At 38.5% G+C, this 15642-nt stretch overlaps 1 protein-coding gene across 1 annotated transcript in view; it reads left to right on the forward strand.

Annotated features, from left to right (window-relative positions):
• LOC145991261 (protein odr-4 homolog) overlaps window positions 1–11460 on the forward strand; it is a 40334-nt gene extending 28874 nt beyond the window's left edge. The window contains exons 6-9 of the mRNA XM_083127230.1: window positions 3419–3535; window positions 4238–4328; window positions 9586–9771; window positions 11095–11460. Of these exons, the coding sequence (XP_082983356.1) occupies window positions 3419–3535; window positions 4238–4328; window positions 9586–9771; window positions 11095–11246 (546 nt within the window). The 3' untranslated portion in view covers window positions 11247–11460. The remainder of the gene's footprint in view (window positions 1–3418; window positions 3536–4237; window positions 4329–9585; window positions 9772–11094) is intronic.
• Window positions 11461–15642: the final 4182 nt, after the last annotated feature.

Raw genomic sequence — 15642 nt, forward strand, 5'->3', positions numbered from 1 at the left:
CGGAGTGAACAGGATCCACTACGAAATGCTTCATCACTTTTCCAGTAGATCGAAGAGTTTCCTTCTCACTGTGTTCAACAGGCTTTGGTTGGAGGATCTATTCCCCGTATCCTGGAAGGAGACAATTAATGTTACTTTCCTGAAACCAGGCAAAGAACGTATCAAAGATTCTAGTTAAAGGGTTATCGCCTTAATTAGCTGTGTGTGCAAGCTATCCATAAGTCTCTCGCCTGTTTCTTGGAGAACTCCTTTATTAATAACTTTCCACGTGGGTTTCGGTCCAACTATTCTACACTGTACGGTTCAGCTAGAAATGCATGTTCAGGATGCTTTCTTGAACAAGGAACACTTAATTGCAGTTTTCTTCGACCTCCAAAAGGCCTATGACGCAACATGGTGATTTGGTATTCTTAAGCAGCTCCACTCATGGGGTATTCGTGGCCACATGGTGTACTTTATTTGTTATTTGAAACTTCCTATGTTACTGATTTTTCTGCGAACGTTTTAGGGAACTCCTTTTCGGATCCTCATATGCACGAAAATGGCATTCTGTAAGGCAGCGTGCCAAGTGTGACTCTGTTTGCCGTAGCGGTGAACAGTGTCATGAGCAACATTCATGCCCCTGTACATGGTCTACTGTATGTGGACAACTTAACCATCTTTTGCTGCTCACGAAACCTCATGTCAGCTTCTCTTTAGCTCCAACTGACTCTAATCTGTTTGGTTGAGTGGTCCTCCCTGGTTTCAGCTTTTCATCCGAGAAGTCCGTGTGCATTCATTTCTGTCGTCAACGTGCTTGCCATCACGACCCTGACCTGTACATGGGGAAAACACCCCTGGGATTCGTGAATGAAGTTCGATTTCTCGGCCTCATTTTCGATAGGAAACTAACCTGGCTATCTCACTTTCACCAGTTAAATTCTCTTGTCTCCGAGTACTCAACCTTTTATACATTTTATCTCATACTTCTTGTGGTGCTGATAGGACGGTACTGCTCTACCTGTACCGTTCATTTATTAGGTCGAAGCTGGATTATGGATGTGTTGTGTATTCGTCCGTTTCCCCATCTAGGCTTCGCATCCTAGACACCGTCTACTATGCTGGTATTTGTGCGTGTTCTGGTGCTTTCCATATCAGTCCGGTCACCATTTTGTAAGTAGAGGCATCTGAGCCGTTGCTATCTCTACGGAGAAAGCAGCTGATAGTAAACTACTTCCTCCATCTTTGGTTGATGCCCTCGATCCTTCACATCATACCGTCTCATATGAGAGAAGGCTGGCTAGGTACCGGCTACATCTTAGTGCCATACGACCATTCAGTGTGTGTGTGCAGATGAGATCCTGTCAACACTTGGTGTTGACAGTGATCTTCCTGGGGTTTCTCCGCTCCTTTTGCCTCTCCCATCATGGGACTTCCCTGCACCTTCCATCAATTTGTCTCGGACTGCTCTCCCAAAGTCAGAAACACCAATGGTTGTATACCAACAATGATTTTTAGAGCTTCGTGTGCAGTACCCCAATTTTAACGTGCTTTATACGGATGGGTCCAAGACAGCTGAATCAGTTGGTTGTGCCTTCATCGTCGACTCTCAAAGTTCTAGTTATTCGTTACATCCTGCCTGTTCTATCTATACGGCAGAGTTGATTGCCATCCTCAAGACACTGGATTTTGCTGATGTCAATGGTTTGAAGAAAGTCCTTGTGTGCAGTGATTCGGCCAGCGTGCTTCAGACACGAATTGCCAAATTCCTGGCATCCAGTCATGCAGCATATCTTCCAACGGCTCGTGTCTTTATGTGCCAGTGCTAATGTCCACTTCTCTTGGGCCCCTAGTCATGTGTGCATACAGAGAAACAAAGCAGCCGATACTGCTGCGAAGTCTACCGATGCAGATGGCGACTTTTTCGCCCACCTGCTGCCAGCTAGTGACCTGCGGAATGTGTTTCATTGTTGCCTTTTTGACACTTGGCAGGAAGAGTGGGATGCAATAACGGGGAACAAACTTCACAATATCAAGCCCATGATAGGTGCATGGCGTTCCTTGTCCCGTCCTTCTCGTCGAGAAGTAGTTCTTCTTACCAGAATGCATATTGGACGAAGCTGTCTAACACATGGTCACTTGCTGCAAGGGCTGGACCCTCTGATGTGTCGTTTTTGGAATGTTGTTTTTTGTGTTCGGCATATTCTTGTTGAATGTGCTGATTTTGCTTTCCTCAGACAGACTTTTAATCTTCCCAGCTGTTTGTCATTCCTATTGGGCACTTTATCAAATGTCTTTAGATTTTTGCGAATCACTCGCCTCTCCCACCGTCTGTGAGGAAGCTTTTAGCATATTCTGACTTTTTAATGTGTTGTGTTTGTGTCGTGTAGGTCTTTTTACAACCTTGCACATCTACTTTTTTCCCAAGGGGCTTTTTACACCCCTTGTTTTAATTTTGTAAGTCAGAATTTTATGTAAGGGTATATTTTCACGAATATATTGAAGGGTGCAAAATGGCATGAAGTGCCGACACACCCGAACATTTTAATTAATTCATTCATTCATTCATTCTTTACGTGATTACTTTTACATGTGAAATTCATATTGTAAAACTTCGTTAAGTGGGATTTTAAGTGTGTGTGTGTTTTTAGTCAAAATTTAGGGACCTGCTTCCAGACATGCTGATCTACCCTAATGGTTTTGTCTGGAATATTTACATTCTAGGTTTGGAAAACCTGGAGAAGAGAGGGTTTTTTACCTATATAGACACCCCGAATATCTATTTGCCAGATTGCTCACCAGTTTCCAAAAATGTCTACATACCTTTGACAAATAAAAAGGTGTGCGAACCATTTACAGGTGCTTCCTCATTAGTCTGCAAGTTGAATTTCAGTGTAGTAAATTTGATATGAGACTTCTGTGCACAGTACTATATTCATGGAACTTGGTTTAGGGCAATGCTTATTGGATGGTTTCTTCATCACCAGATTGTGTATGTTGTTGCCATTATCAGGAAAAAGTATTCCTCATGAATAAATTGGGGAATTTTGCAAACATTTCCATGTAGTTTTTGATTGTGCAACAGAGTTTCTGGATAAAACTGATCTTAACAAAAAACATTGAAAAATATTGTGATTATTACCTAAATGAATTTACAAATTTTGTGGTGCCAGAGGCTGTAATGCAGTGTAATGTTTTCTTCCAAAATCTATAGATTTTCAAAGTAATTTGCTTTTATTGATTGAACATTCATGAACACTTCTGGGTTGTAAAAACCCTATAGATTTTTAATGGGGTTATTACAACCCAGCACGTGTCTGTACAAGCATGGGCAGAATTTGATAAGTGTATCATTTGAGATGTTTGTAGTATGTGCTGATTGGTCATTTGAATTCATTTGCAATTGAAATTTGCTTACTACTTTCATTTTTTCTTTCAGGGGAATGAATTACCAGAAGTTGAAACTCTGGATTGCAATGGAGAAATGAGTTTCCTTGGCAATGTGGCTAGCAGAGTATTTCTTCATGAAAGGGCAACTGTTAGGGAAACTGTTGTGGTACTGTATTCCCATGTTAATATAACCTTACAGCTTCTCGTGGTACCTTGTTTGAGGTGTTTACAATAAGAATGATAGAGAGTAGAGTAGTCATATGTAATGGATTTTTTATTTTTAAGTTTTATTTCTGGAATGTGCTTTTACTTGATTGATACATGAACCAGGGTGTGAAAATAGGTCTTTAGTTTTACCAATTCTTGACTTACTACTATGTTACCATGTTGTAGAAGATGGGTATCAGAAGAGTGAGAAATTAAGTTTTCATTAAAAGAGGTTAAGAAATTGTCTTTTTTTTTATAAACATACCATGAGTGACCTTCTATTCCAAACACCTATTCAAGTATACATGTCCTTTCTCAGATTTTGTTGTATTTTTTTTATATAGATTAGATAAATAAGCACAAAATAACTTATCCTGAAATTATTTTTAGTGTTTTCCCAATGATTGGGAGAAAAATTGGTAGAGGAATAATGTTACTGATCTGATATTTCTATAACAGCCTTTAACTTATTGCAAACATTGTCATTATATTATTTTTATTAATATGAAGGCATAATCATATTCTCTGTTGTGAGAGGCAAATGTGAGTAGAGGTTTTTTCCCCCTAAAAAACACACATTAACATCATTAAGTGTGAATTGGAAACATGTAAAATGCGTTAATGCAATCAACATAATAATGTTGTGTATATTTTGTTCCAGGCTGTAAAGGAGGATGTGATAAGGTCGCTGGCATCCCGGCTAGAAATGCACTGGGATTCGCTTATTGAAGAGGAACACAGTGGTGCTGAAGGTTAGTGTACAGAAAGAAACATGAGCACATAGATGAAACTTTGCTGTTTTTGTTACTCAACATGTGTACGAGGATGTATCAAAAAGTTTCGAGACTAGTTCTGTAATACGCCAACAGATGGCAGCGCAAGGCTGCATGCACAGGCACAGGGAGCACCAACCTTCATAAGGCAGTGTGCCAAGAGACATCGTCATGTGTACATCGTGAGCTGTGCAGCTGGTGCTCTTCTGACCACGTGCGTTACCATGTCTGCGCTTTCATCACGGACAGCAAGTTAGAACAGAGGAAACGTGAAATTCTGTGTGAAACTGGGCAAATCCTCCACAGAGACACACGCGCTTTGAGAGTGGAAGAACATCACTGGAAGACGGCACGCTGACGGGGTTGACAGACTTGAACGCGGTGTTCCTTCTGCTCCTGAGTCTGCAGCCTGGGGACGAACTTGGCAGCAACACGGCGCATGTTCAAATCACACGTGAGGATTGCCTGCACTGTTCCGTATACACACCGACAATGGCAGCAATGTTGTGGATTGTTCTCCGATGATCCTCATGCACAAGTTGCCGAATGGTTTCGACATTTTCTGGTGTTGTGCTTGTTGAAGGTCATCCTTATCTCTCGTCGTCTTCCAGTGATGTTCTTCCACTCTTGAAGCTCGTCCGCCACTCAAAACACCTCGAACGACTAATTGCAGCATCGTCATACACTTGCCGAATCATGTCAAGCGTCTCTGTGTGCCCAGTTTCACACAGAATTCCACGTTCGCTCGTTGTTCTAACTTGCTGTCCATGATGAAATCGCAGACGTGGCAACGCACGTGGTCAGAAGACCACCAGCTGCACAGCTCATGATGTACACAGGTCGATGTCTCTTGGCACACTGACTTATGAAGGTTGGTGCTCCCTGTGCCTGTGCGTGCAGCCTTGCAATGCCATCTGTTGGCATGTTACAGAACTAGTCTCGAAACTTTTTGATACGTCCTCGTATGAAGCAGTTCAGTGTACAGTATTTGTTATTTCAAGTTATTTTATTTCAACTGTAGCATTTACTAAAATTTGTTAGCAAATAACAGGGTTGCTATGCATCTGGTAAACCTGGAAAAAAGGGAAATGTCAGGGAATTTAGCTTGTCGTGTAGAATTTATGTGCATTTTGGAGTCTGCAAGAGAAAAAGTTGCAAAATGATCAAGCAGTTCACTTCCACTTCTGGGTTCGGTTGTTGTGATTCCACTCCCAAAAAAGATTAATTTTAGAAACTTGTTTCTTTCGTTCTTATGATTCTCAGTCTTGTACAAAATTATGATTCCTTCAAATTTCTTCAATAAATTTTCACTTTTATAATAGTAGATATTAGAAAGGACATCAAAGTAAAATTTGCAGTCCAGATATCTGATTGATAACTAAAGTACATTGACAATATGATCGTAATTACCAGAAAAGTTGGTGAAGATGAGGCTATCGTCTATTATTTTTTAGATCTTAGTCTTGTTGGCATTTCCTATAAAATTCCTATATGCAAAAAAATTTCTCCAGATGCTGAATACTTATAAATGTAAGCAAGAAAACAGCATTTTCTATGAAACTATAAATCCGTCATAAAATGAACTTTTTCTGTTGTTTTTATATTGTGGAGATCTGTTATGGTGAAATAATGTACCTCTGTTACCTTACATTTTACTCTTCGAATTTTCACGTGTTCTTGTTTGTGCAGAATGAAATTTGCTAAAAAAAAGTTGTGAAGGGGAATATTCTTAATAATTAACGGATTATATATTTAATAGAAAATCACAAGGTTCAAATGCAAAAATCATGATGATAAACATTCATAAATTTCATAATCAAAGAATCATAGCAACCCTGAAATCAGGTTAAAATTCATAGCCCAAAATGTAAGGGGGTACTTGTGATAAGAAGTCGCTTAGTGTGTTTGCTCTTAGTAAACTTTTCATGTACTTGGATTTCCTACAAAGAAGTTTATTTTCTGATCTTTTGAAATTTTAACAACTTCCATTTGTAAACTTAAAATATTTTTTTTTTTTAATTTTGAGGGGATTGGAACCCTGTTCATAATAATTCAGTGGAACTACAATATTATGTTGTATATTTTCTTGCATTATGCATACAATCTTCATGGTTCTGTTATAAAATTTTCTTGGATTTTATTTTCCTCATTTTAAGTTTTTATCTTGGTCAACTGAAAGATGTAAATTTGAGGTTCCAATGCATTAAAATGGTTCGAATTGCATAAAAATGTGTTTTTTTAAACTTTTTTCTTATTCTTCTACTTGATAAATGAAAATACTTGATAAATGAAAAGTAGGTTTCTTTGACCATAACTGAAGAAAATTAAATATAATTTTTAACTCTAGCATTCATAGTATCTGAGATTTAAAAAAAATTGGATTTTTTTAATTTCCCACCAAACAAAAAAAAAAAAAGTATTTTCTACAAAAGATAGCAGCAAGTGCGCAATACACAGGTATGGTTTGAACCCTCAAGTCCTGGCATTGCTTCTGTGAGGGCCCAACGAAATTAAAATTTCTTTAAGAAGAACTTCCTTTTACTATCTTCTTCTATTTAGTAAAGGAGAATTAAGCTTTTTGGACTATAGGGTTATAGCATAATCTTTATTGAACAAAACAAGGTATCATTTGTAACTCTAGCATTTGTAGTAAAACAAAAAATATTATTCAAATCTTGGTGAATTTGTAATTTCCAGCTTGAAAACAAAACTGGAGAAATTGCCCACCATCATCTAAGGGTTAAATACAATTTTCTTTTGAATTAAAATACACCATTACTTATTTATTGAACAAATGCAAAATCAAGAAATATTTTTCTACTTCTATTTGTTTCTTCAGTTAATTTTTGCAATATGTGCGCATACCTCACTTGTTTATTTGTAATAGTCAAGTTTCACTTGTGTTACTGAGCTGAGACAATTTTATATACAGTGTGTCCATAAATATACTGTCATACTTTAAAGTGGTATTACGTCGCTTTGGATAATCGTATTTAAATGAAATTGGTGACATTTGAAAGAAAAACTCAAATATTTTATTTTACAACTCATAGACATTGAATGTGGCCCCCACGAGTGGCCCTGCAGACATCAAGGCGATATTCCCATTCATGCCACACACACTCCAACATAACCACAGGGATGGACTGGATTGCAGAAGTGATGCGAATTTGCAGTTCTTGCAGGTTTTGAGGCAATGGTGGTACATAGACACAATCTTTTATGTAACCCCATAAAAAAAAGTCACAGACCTACAAGTCAGGTGACCTCGGCGGCCAATTGTAGAAGACATTATCATCATTTCCTGCACGTCCAATCCATCTTCCTGGAAGCCGCTCATTGTTCCACAATTCCCACATTAACAGATGGTCTCCCTGAATGGCCTTTCCTTTGATGACATATGCAGCCACGATCCACAAAATCCCGGTACCACTTCAAAATTGACGTGTGTGAAGGAGCCTGATTTTGAAACTTTCGCCTATAAGCACGCTGAACCTTCTACCAAACACTGCGTGAAATGATATTCTAAAACACACCAACTACGTTCTTAAATCTTCTGTAATAACAACACAATTTTAAAGGAAAACATTCACATGAAACCTGCCTGCCTGCTAAATATCCAACAATGAACCTGCATCATCCATTGTTGTCAGGAGTGAATTTATTTCAGTTTCTATGTTTGATCTTGTTCATTGTTGTCCATTGCTGATATTGGTGTCCATTGTTGACATGCACAAAAATATTTTAGTTTTTCTTTCAAATGTCACCAATTTCATTTAAATACGATTATCCAAAACGACGTAATACCACTTTAAAGTATGGCAGTATATTTATGGACACGGTGTATATATATCTTCGTTGTCAAGTTGATTTTGTCTCACTTTTTCAATAATTTTAAACAGTGAATATTTAATGCATTAGTGACAACAATTCGGATTATTGGTTCTTTTGCACTTTCTACATGTAGTGAGATGAAATCAACTTGGACAACTTGTTTTTTTCATCATTTCAGCTCAGTAACACAAGTGAAACTTGACTGTTATTTCTTTTTCAGAACTTCCAAAAATTGTATTGTAAAATTAATCTTGCTATTTACTTAATATTCACTGGATGTCAGAACAGTATTTATTTATAGAATTAATCATGTAAATGAAAATTGAACTTGCAGTAGCTAAACCTTTTTTTTTTTAACTCATGTATAACGTTATCTTATCAAGAGCTAGTCATTGCATATACACAGTTTTTATCAGTGTAATGAATTTGTTACATACCATATTTACACATGTATAATGTGTACTCTGGTTTTTGATGGGGAAAAGCGACAAGCAATTATATCTCGTATATAATGCGCAGTACAATTCAGGTTCAAGAAATTGCTTAGTTGTAGGTCATAAAGCTATTGCTATGCCAATCAAGAGTAAATGACATCATACCTATTCAATGAGTCACCTGTTGGCTATGTGGACCAAGAGGATCGATTGATTTGCTTTATTTTACTTCACTTTTTATGCCACTTTGGCTAATTTGTGAAGATGAGAATGAGTGTTGGATGACATGATGAAATTGATGAATGGACACTCACAAACATCCATGCCCATACCTGGATTCGAACCCGGGACCCCTGGCATCATAGCACGATGTGCTAACACTGTGCCACAGGGCCGGCATGGACCAAGAGGAGAATATTGTCTTGTGTATACAGTGAGTCACCACTGTGTTTAGCATCCCAAAGCTTTCTCTCCTGTTTATTCTGTAGTAGAAGAGGAAGAACAAAATTATGTTGGATTTGCTGTGCTCAGGAAGTTACATTATATTATTTCTCGCCCAACAAATACCACATGTACACATCCCATGTAACAGGAGTTGCATGTTTGAAGTCTGCCAGAATGGCGCTGTGTTACTTAGTGCTGCAAAAACGTTCCGTTACAAAGTGAAAAATTATGGGCAATGGCCATTTCACTTTTGTAGTTGTTTTTTTAAAAGTTATTATTACTAAAGAAATCCAACCTGGTAATTTGTATTTGTCACTATTGATATAAACGTGTTATATGAAGTGGCATAGTGAAAACATGTATGGTTTCATGTTGGCTGCCAAAATTATTCCGTGCCTAATATGCACCATATTTTTTTTTGTGGGACAAAAATTTTGGAAAAAACTTTACATTATACATGAAGAAATGTGGTATACAGTCCGCAAAGATATAAATATTAATTTATTTCACTGTAATTTTTCCAGCAGATCATTACACACTACATGAGCCTCCACGGAGAGTTCTAGTACCCCTACCACATTGCCATGTTGCCTTCTCTGATTACCTGTTCCCTGGAGAGGGACCTGTGGAGGCACTGATTTCCTTGCAGGATCTGCTTGACCTGACGGTGGATGTAAATCAAGTTGAGGATAAGGTAGAAGTTCCTGCAGGTAAGTTGAAAATAAAATATCCTTCTACTGTGTAAAGTGTGGCCGCGGTGGCTCAGTCGGTAACGCGTCTGACTACCATGCTCAAGGTCCCGGGTTCGATCCCCGGCCGGTTCAAATCCGGGAACTTTTCTAACGGTGGAAGCAGCCCCGGCACCCACCCAGCTTCGAATAACATGGGTACCTGGGGGAAACCCTGGGGTGTAAAGGCGGTCAGGGGCGTGATGCTTATCACATCACCCCCACTCACGACCGGATCAAGAAAGTGTGGGGCGTTACCCCCACACCCCCTATACGCCTTCATGGCGTGGTGCTATGCACAGGGGAACACTTTACTTTTTTTTTACTTTTTTTTCTACTGTGTAAAGGATTGAACCTTGATCACTGTGAGCTCCATATTTATACTGTAATAAACGGAAACTGTCAAAAATAAACATGTACCTGATGCCTTCCTTGCAAGATCTTGATCATTAATTTTTCACAAATGCATTTTTTCTCAGAAAATTATTTAAAAAGTAAGATATGCTATCATGTTGCTCTTTCCAAGGCTCCAACATGAAATGGAACCTATTTACCCTCAGTGTTCAAATGTCAGTAATTATAAATATAAAGCTTTGCTATTGCCAAAACAGTGCCACACTTTTGCTATTGTTTCCTTGATAATTACTATTTTCACAGAGGAAATAAATCCATTTGTGTTCAAATTTTTATCTTATTCTATTAAATATGGACACTGGGAACATTCCAACACACTCCACAATTAACTATTTATCTAAATTATGTATATCTCGCCTGACTTTGAGTAATATTATGGCTCGTTACTTTCAGTACATACCTTGTAAAAATAAAATGACAGAATTTTGCAATAAATTACAGGCTATTTGTAGATATATCATGTTAGTAAAACTATTGGGAATTTTACTGATATGTCTACACCTCACAATACCAGTACAGTTCCAATTTGTCCCATCCCTACTAGGAAGTATAATATGAATATATCTGGATCTAATATGATAACTTCAAGCTGTATAAAGTTCATTAAATGAAATATACTGTAAGTATTTTGATATATTCATCGGAGAGATGGAGGCGCTACCATCTCCGCTCCAGACCCTGTATCCTTATTAAATGAAGGCAGTGAGCCTTCGAAATTAATCAGAAATCCATTGTGCAATGTGAAATACGAAATTTAATGTAAGTAATATTTTGATATATGTTTCTAGCTAGAGCATCGATACAACTTTTGAGCACTTATTCATGACAATATTTATTATTGATGTGTACAGCTGCATAAAGAGAGTGATAATTTATGTTGTTATCCCTCAGATCCTGCATACTTTGAAAACCTGGACAGCAAACATGAGGGAGAACTTGGCGAAGAAGTTTCCAAAGAGACTCAAACGCTTCTTGCGTTGGCACTGGCAGCTATTGTTGCAGTTATTGCTATCATTCTAGGTTTTGTTTTCTGGGGCCGCTAAGAGAGATAACTCTTGTTGTTTTTAGTGTGGGTAACATGTGTGATGCAGTTATGTAGGGCAAAGATGTATATGTACAGTATTTGATCACAAGAATGACATTATTTTTGTATATTTTTTATATGCAAAAGAGTGATGTGATGTTTTGCACACACAGTTGCAGTGTCTTTTGGTTGTTGTTTGTGATTTGAAATATATTTCATGATATTTTACACCACTTGGCCTTGTTTCTTTCTTTCAAATAAATAATCCACGTAGCACATATACGTGTCGTGGCAAAACCATGGGCAGAAGTAAGGCTGAGCCGATGTATCAGTATCGGCTGATGCCAGTGATATCAGTATCAGAAAGTATCGGTTGAAATTTATTTATCAATACCGGCTGATATTTTTCCGTCATTTTGGTCGTTATCGGACTCCGCAAAAATGCCCTGTGACAGTGTTGAAGTGGTTTTTTTTTTGTTTTGTTTTTTGCGCCAGTTTTAAGTGAAACAATTGAATTTTGTAATAACATGATGTGTAATTTAATAATGTGGTGTAATTCTTGATTATTTTTTGAAGCAAAAGTGTTGGTAAATTGATTATTAGAATGGAATGATTACACAAAAATATTAACCAGTATTTTAAACTACTTTCATTTTTTTATAGCCTCCCCGATGGCACAGTGGCAGCATCGCTGCCTTGTAATGAAGGGGTCCTGGGTTCGATACCCGGTGGAGGCACATAGTGGTTCGGATCCCACTTTAAACTGTAGGTCTAGTCCCGATTAACCTTTCTGTGCATAAAGTGGACTTTAAACACCAAATCCACCAACCAACTTCAAATTTTCAAGTACCGGTATTGGTATTAGTGGGAATCGGTTCAGGGCATCGGTATCTGTGGGAATTGGTTCGAATATCAGCATCGGTTCAAAGTGGTATCGGCTCAACCCTAGTAAAAATGTTGCTTGATTGCTCATTATTTTTGGTAATGTTCTCCGACCATTCGCCTTGTCTTTTCTTTAGTTCTTGGGTGTGGATTTATTGCAGGTATTGTTGCACGAAGGAGTACAACTTCAGTCACTAACAGTATTCGTATTGGAAGGGCAAACCCAGGGAATTTCCTTTGGATTTTCTTTCCTATGCTGCATATTTTGAAAATTTGTTCCCAACTGAGGATGTATATACTATCGTTAGTTATTTATTATTATTATTCCTCAATCACTTTCACTGTCGGAACTTAATTTTAAAAGGCAGAAAGTGATAGTTAAACCTGGCCTCCCTGTTTGTGTAGTGGCTAACACTGTCACCTTGTAATCAAGGGATTCTGTATGTAATTCCCAGTGGAGGCACATTGAACAGTAGTTCTAGTCCTACTTTAAACTGTAAGTGAAGTTCCTGATTATGAAGGCGACTTAAACTTTGACAAACAGCTTTGGATAATTGTACAACTACCATGTGAAATTTTTGTTAAAAGAATGAAAATCCTAAAACTCTAATTTACACTTGTAAAGGTAAAGTGCTCCCCTGTGCTTAGCACCACGCCATGAAGGCGTATAGGGGGTGTGGGGGTAACGCCCCACACTTTCTTGATCCGGTCGTGAGTGGGGGTGATGTGATCAGCATCACACCCCTGACTGCCTTTACCCCCCAGGCTTTCCCCCAGGTACCCATGTTATTTGATGCTTATACACTTATACAAAATTCTATTTACAAGAAAATAGAAACCATCTGTATCTTTTTAAATAAGTTTACATTATATAATACACTTTGATAATACTGCTGTTATTTCAAGGGGTACCAGATTCGATACCTGGTGGAGGCGTACAGGTACATATAGGTCCAAATTAGTCTAACTGTGCATAAAATAGACTTAATACAAGAATCTAAAACTCAGCTATTTGTTAATAAAATGATACAATTTCATTCGACCTGTATGAGGCTGATCATAAACTTAAAATGTACTGAAACTATAGAATAGGAAATTTCTGAAGCTTGTAACTTATTGAACATATATCACATTAAAGGTGATGGCATAGGACACTTTTAATTTCTGTGTAATAAAGGAAGTGTAATAGTTTTCATTTAATAGATATGGCACTATGATATTGCTGTTTTGAAGCCTCCTGGTTCTCTATGCAGCAGCTGACAAGATAGCAGATTTTTGTAGGTAGCGATGAAATAAAAAAATTACCCCACCCTTTATTGTCAATACTTGGAAAAAAAACCCTGCAACGTTCACCCTCCAGATGGATAGGGAACCACGAGGTTGGGCAGTTAAACATACTGTACATCTTGCCGGACTGGACACGCCGAGCCTCCTTAACCACGGATATACCTAATTGCATAAACTCACCTTAATGCTAACTTTCACTTCAGTGGCGGCATGAGAATCTGTTGCTCTCAGGGTTCAGGTGTTAGAGCATTCACCGAAGATTCCAGATGTATTGGGCCAATAACACTAGTTCAACAGAAAACAGTTTGAAGGACTTTTATATCTAAGTTTTTATTTTAACAAAAATAATATATATATATGTATAAAATCTTGAACAAATCTTTTAAAAGTTACAATTAGAAGGCACTCCCAACACATTACTCATTCAGAGTATTATCCGTGACTTGTTAACCATTTCAACTACAGACCTTTTATATACATCAGAACTATTACCTGAATATACAAATAACAACATTCCTGTATATATGCAGGAGGGATAACCAAAAACACATAACGGATAACCACCTGCAACATAGCTATCAATGCCACTATAATAAGTTCCTATTTTATGATTTTTATGCAGAAGTTAAGTAATAACAGCATCAAGAGGAAATGTTTATTGGTAACCGTGGAAACATGGGTTTTCCCAACGTCGGAGTGACAGGCCACCACGAAGAAATAGGTTCTATGAAGCGAATTTCCCAACATAGATGCAATGTGGTTTCACAGTTATAGTCCCATCGTCCAGAAGAAAAACATAGCAGTTTCTCTCGCCAATTAGGTGGAGTGGGGCTTCTCTTGCTAGCAAGCGGAGTGGGTCCTCTCACCCTAAAGTGGAGTTTGTTTCTCACTGTCTAGCAGAGTGGGATTTCTCTCGCTCGTAAGCGGAGTGGTTACTTCTCTCACCCGAAGGTGGAGTGGGGTTGTCTTGCCCGAGGGGTAGAGTCCAACTGAGCTGCTAGCAAAGCTCTTGCCTTTATAAAGGGTCGATGATGCTAGCGTAAGCGAGTGGTGGAAATATGAACTATAAGAAGTATATCCAACCTTAAATATTAACGATAAACAATATAAAATTTGAATTACTCATATAATGTAGGAACTTATGAACATAGAGGTGGATCCGTCTTAACTTGTGACGAGCCGGGGTCGTTTCAAACCAGACTTCTCAGTGTGTCAAAAAATCGTAAATTGCTGATCCAGGTTGCATCTACAGGAATTCCCAGTTGTATGATGCTCCTCTGGGAATTGGGGATCTCAATTTATGGGTTTGAATTTGATCTCCTGCATTCCTCTGCAGAAGTTCCAGCTGTTAATTTCCTCCTAGTTGCTGACTCCCACCCAGAAAGACATTGCACTTCACAAAAAAGATGGAGAAAATGGGAATTAGAAAATCAGGATGTTATTAATGTCCTTTGTTCATTTATCTAAATAATCATCAAACTACACTCATGCTCATAAATTAAGGATAATAGAGGTTTTGGTGCCCCACGATACAGCACTGAAACAAACTAGTTGTGGGAGCACAGAGACATGTTGAACACACAAGAAAGACATCCACATACCCTGTTTAACCCTGTTTATTGCAGAAAACGTGAGAAAAACCAAAGAGTGCACATATGATACAAAGCAAGGGAGATTGTAAATTGTTGTTCCACAGTTCTTTGAGCATGTGCACAGGTTTCAGTATGGAATGTGATGCCCATGCACATTGACACATGCAGTACAACAGCTTGGCATACTCTGGAGGAGGTTGTTGAGCAGCTGCTGTGGTATGGCCTCTCATTCTTGCACCAGTGCCTGTCGGAGCTCCTGAAGAGTCCGAGGAGGCGGAAGACGTGCGGCGACACGTCGGCCTAGAGCATCCCAAGCATTGTCGATTGGGTTGAGGTCAGGGGAATAGGCAGGCCACTCCATTCGTATGATGTCTTCTGTTTGAAGGTACTCCTCCACAATAGCAGCTCAGTGTGGCCTGGCATTGTCATCCATCAGGAGGAACGTAGGACCAACTGCACCTCTGAAAAGACGAACGTAGTCTTGCAGAATAACATCCCGGTACACCTGACCTGTTACAGTTCCTATGTCGAAGATATTCAAGGGTGTACGTGAACCCAGGATAATACCACCCCACACCATGACACCACCACCTCCATACTGGTCCCTTTCGATGATTACCGGGTCGGTATCTCGTTCCTGGTTCACACCAGATG

Source organism: Lepisma saccharinum, chromosome 1 (genome assembly GCF_977018435.1).
Source record: "Lepisma saccharinum chromosome 1, izLepSacc3.1, whole genome shotgun sequence".
NCBI classification, from domain to species: Eukaryota; Metazoa; Arthropoda; class Insecta; order Zygentoma; family Lepismatidae; genus Lepisma; species Lepisma saccharinum.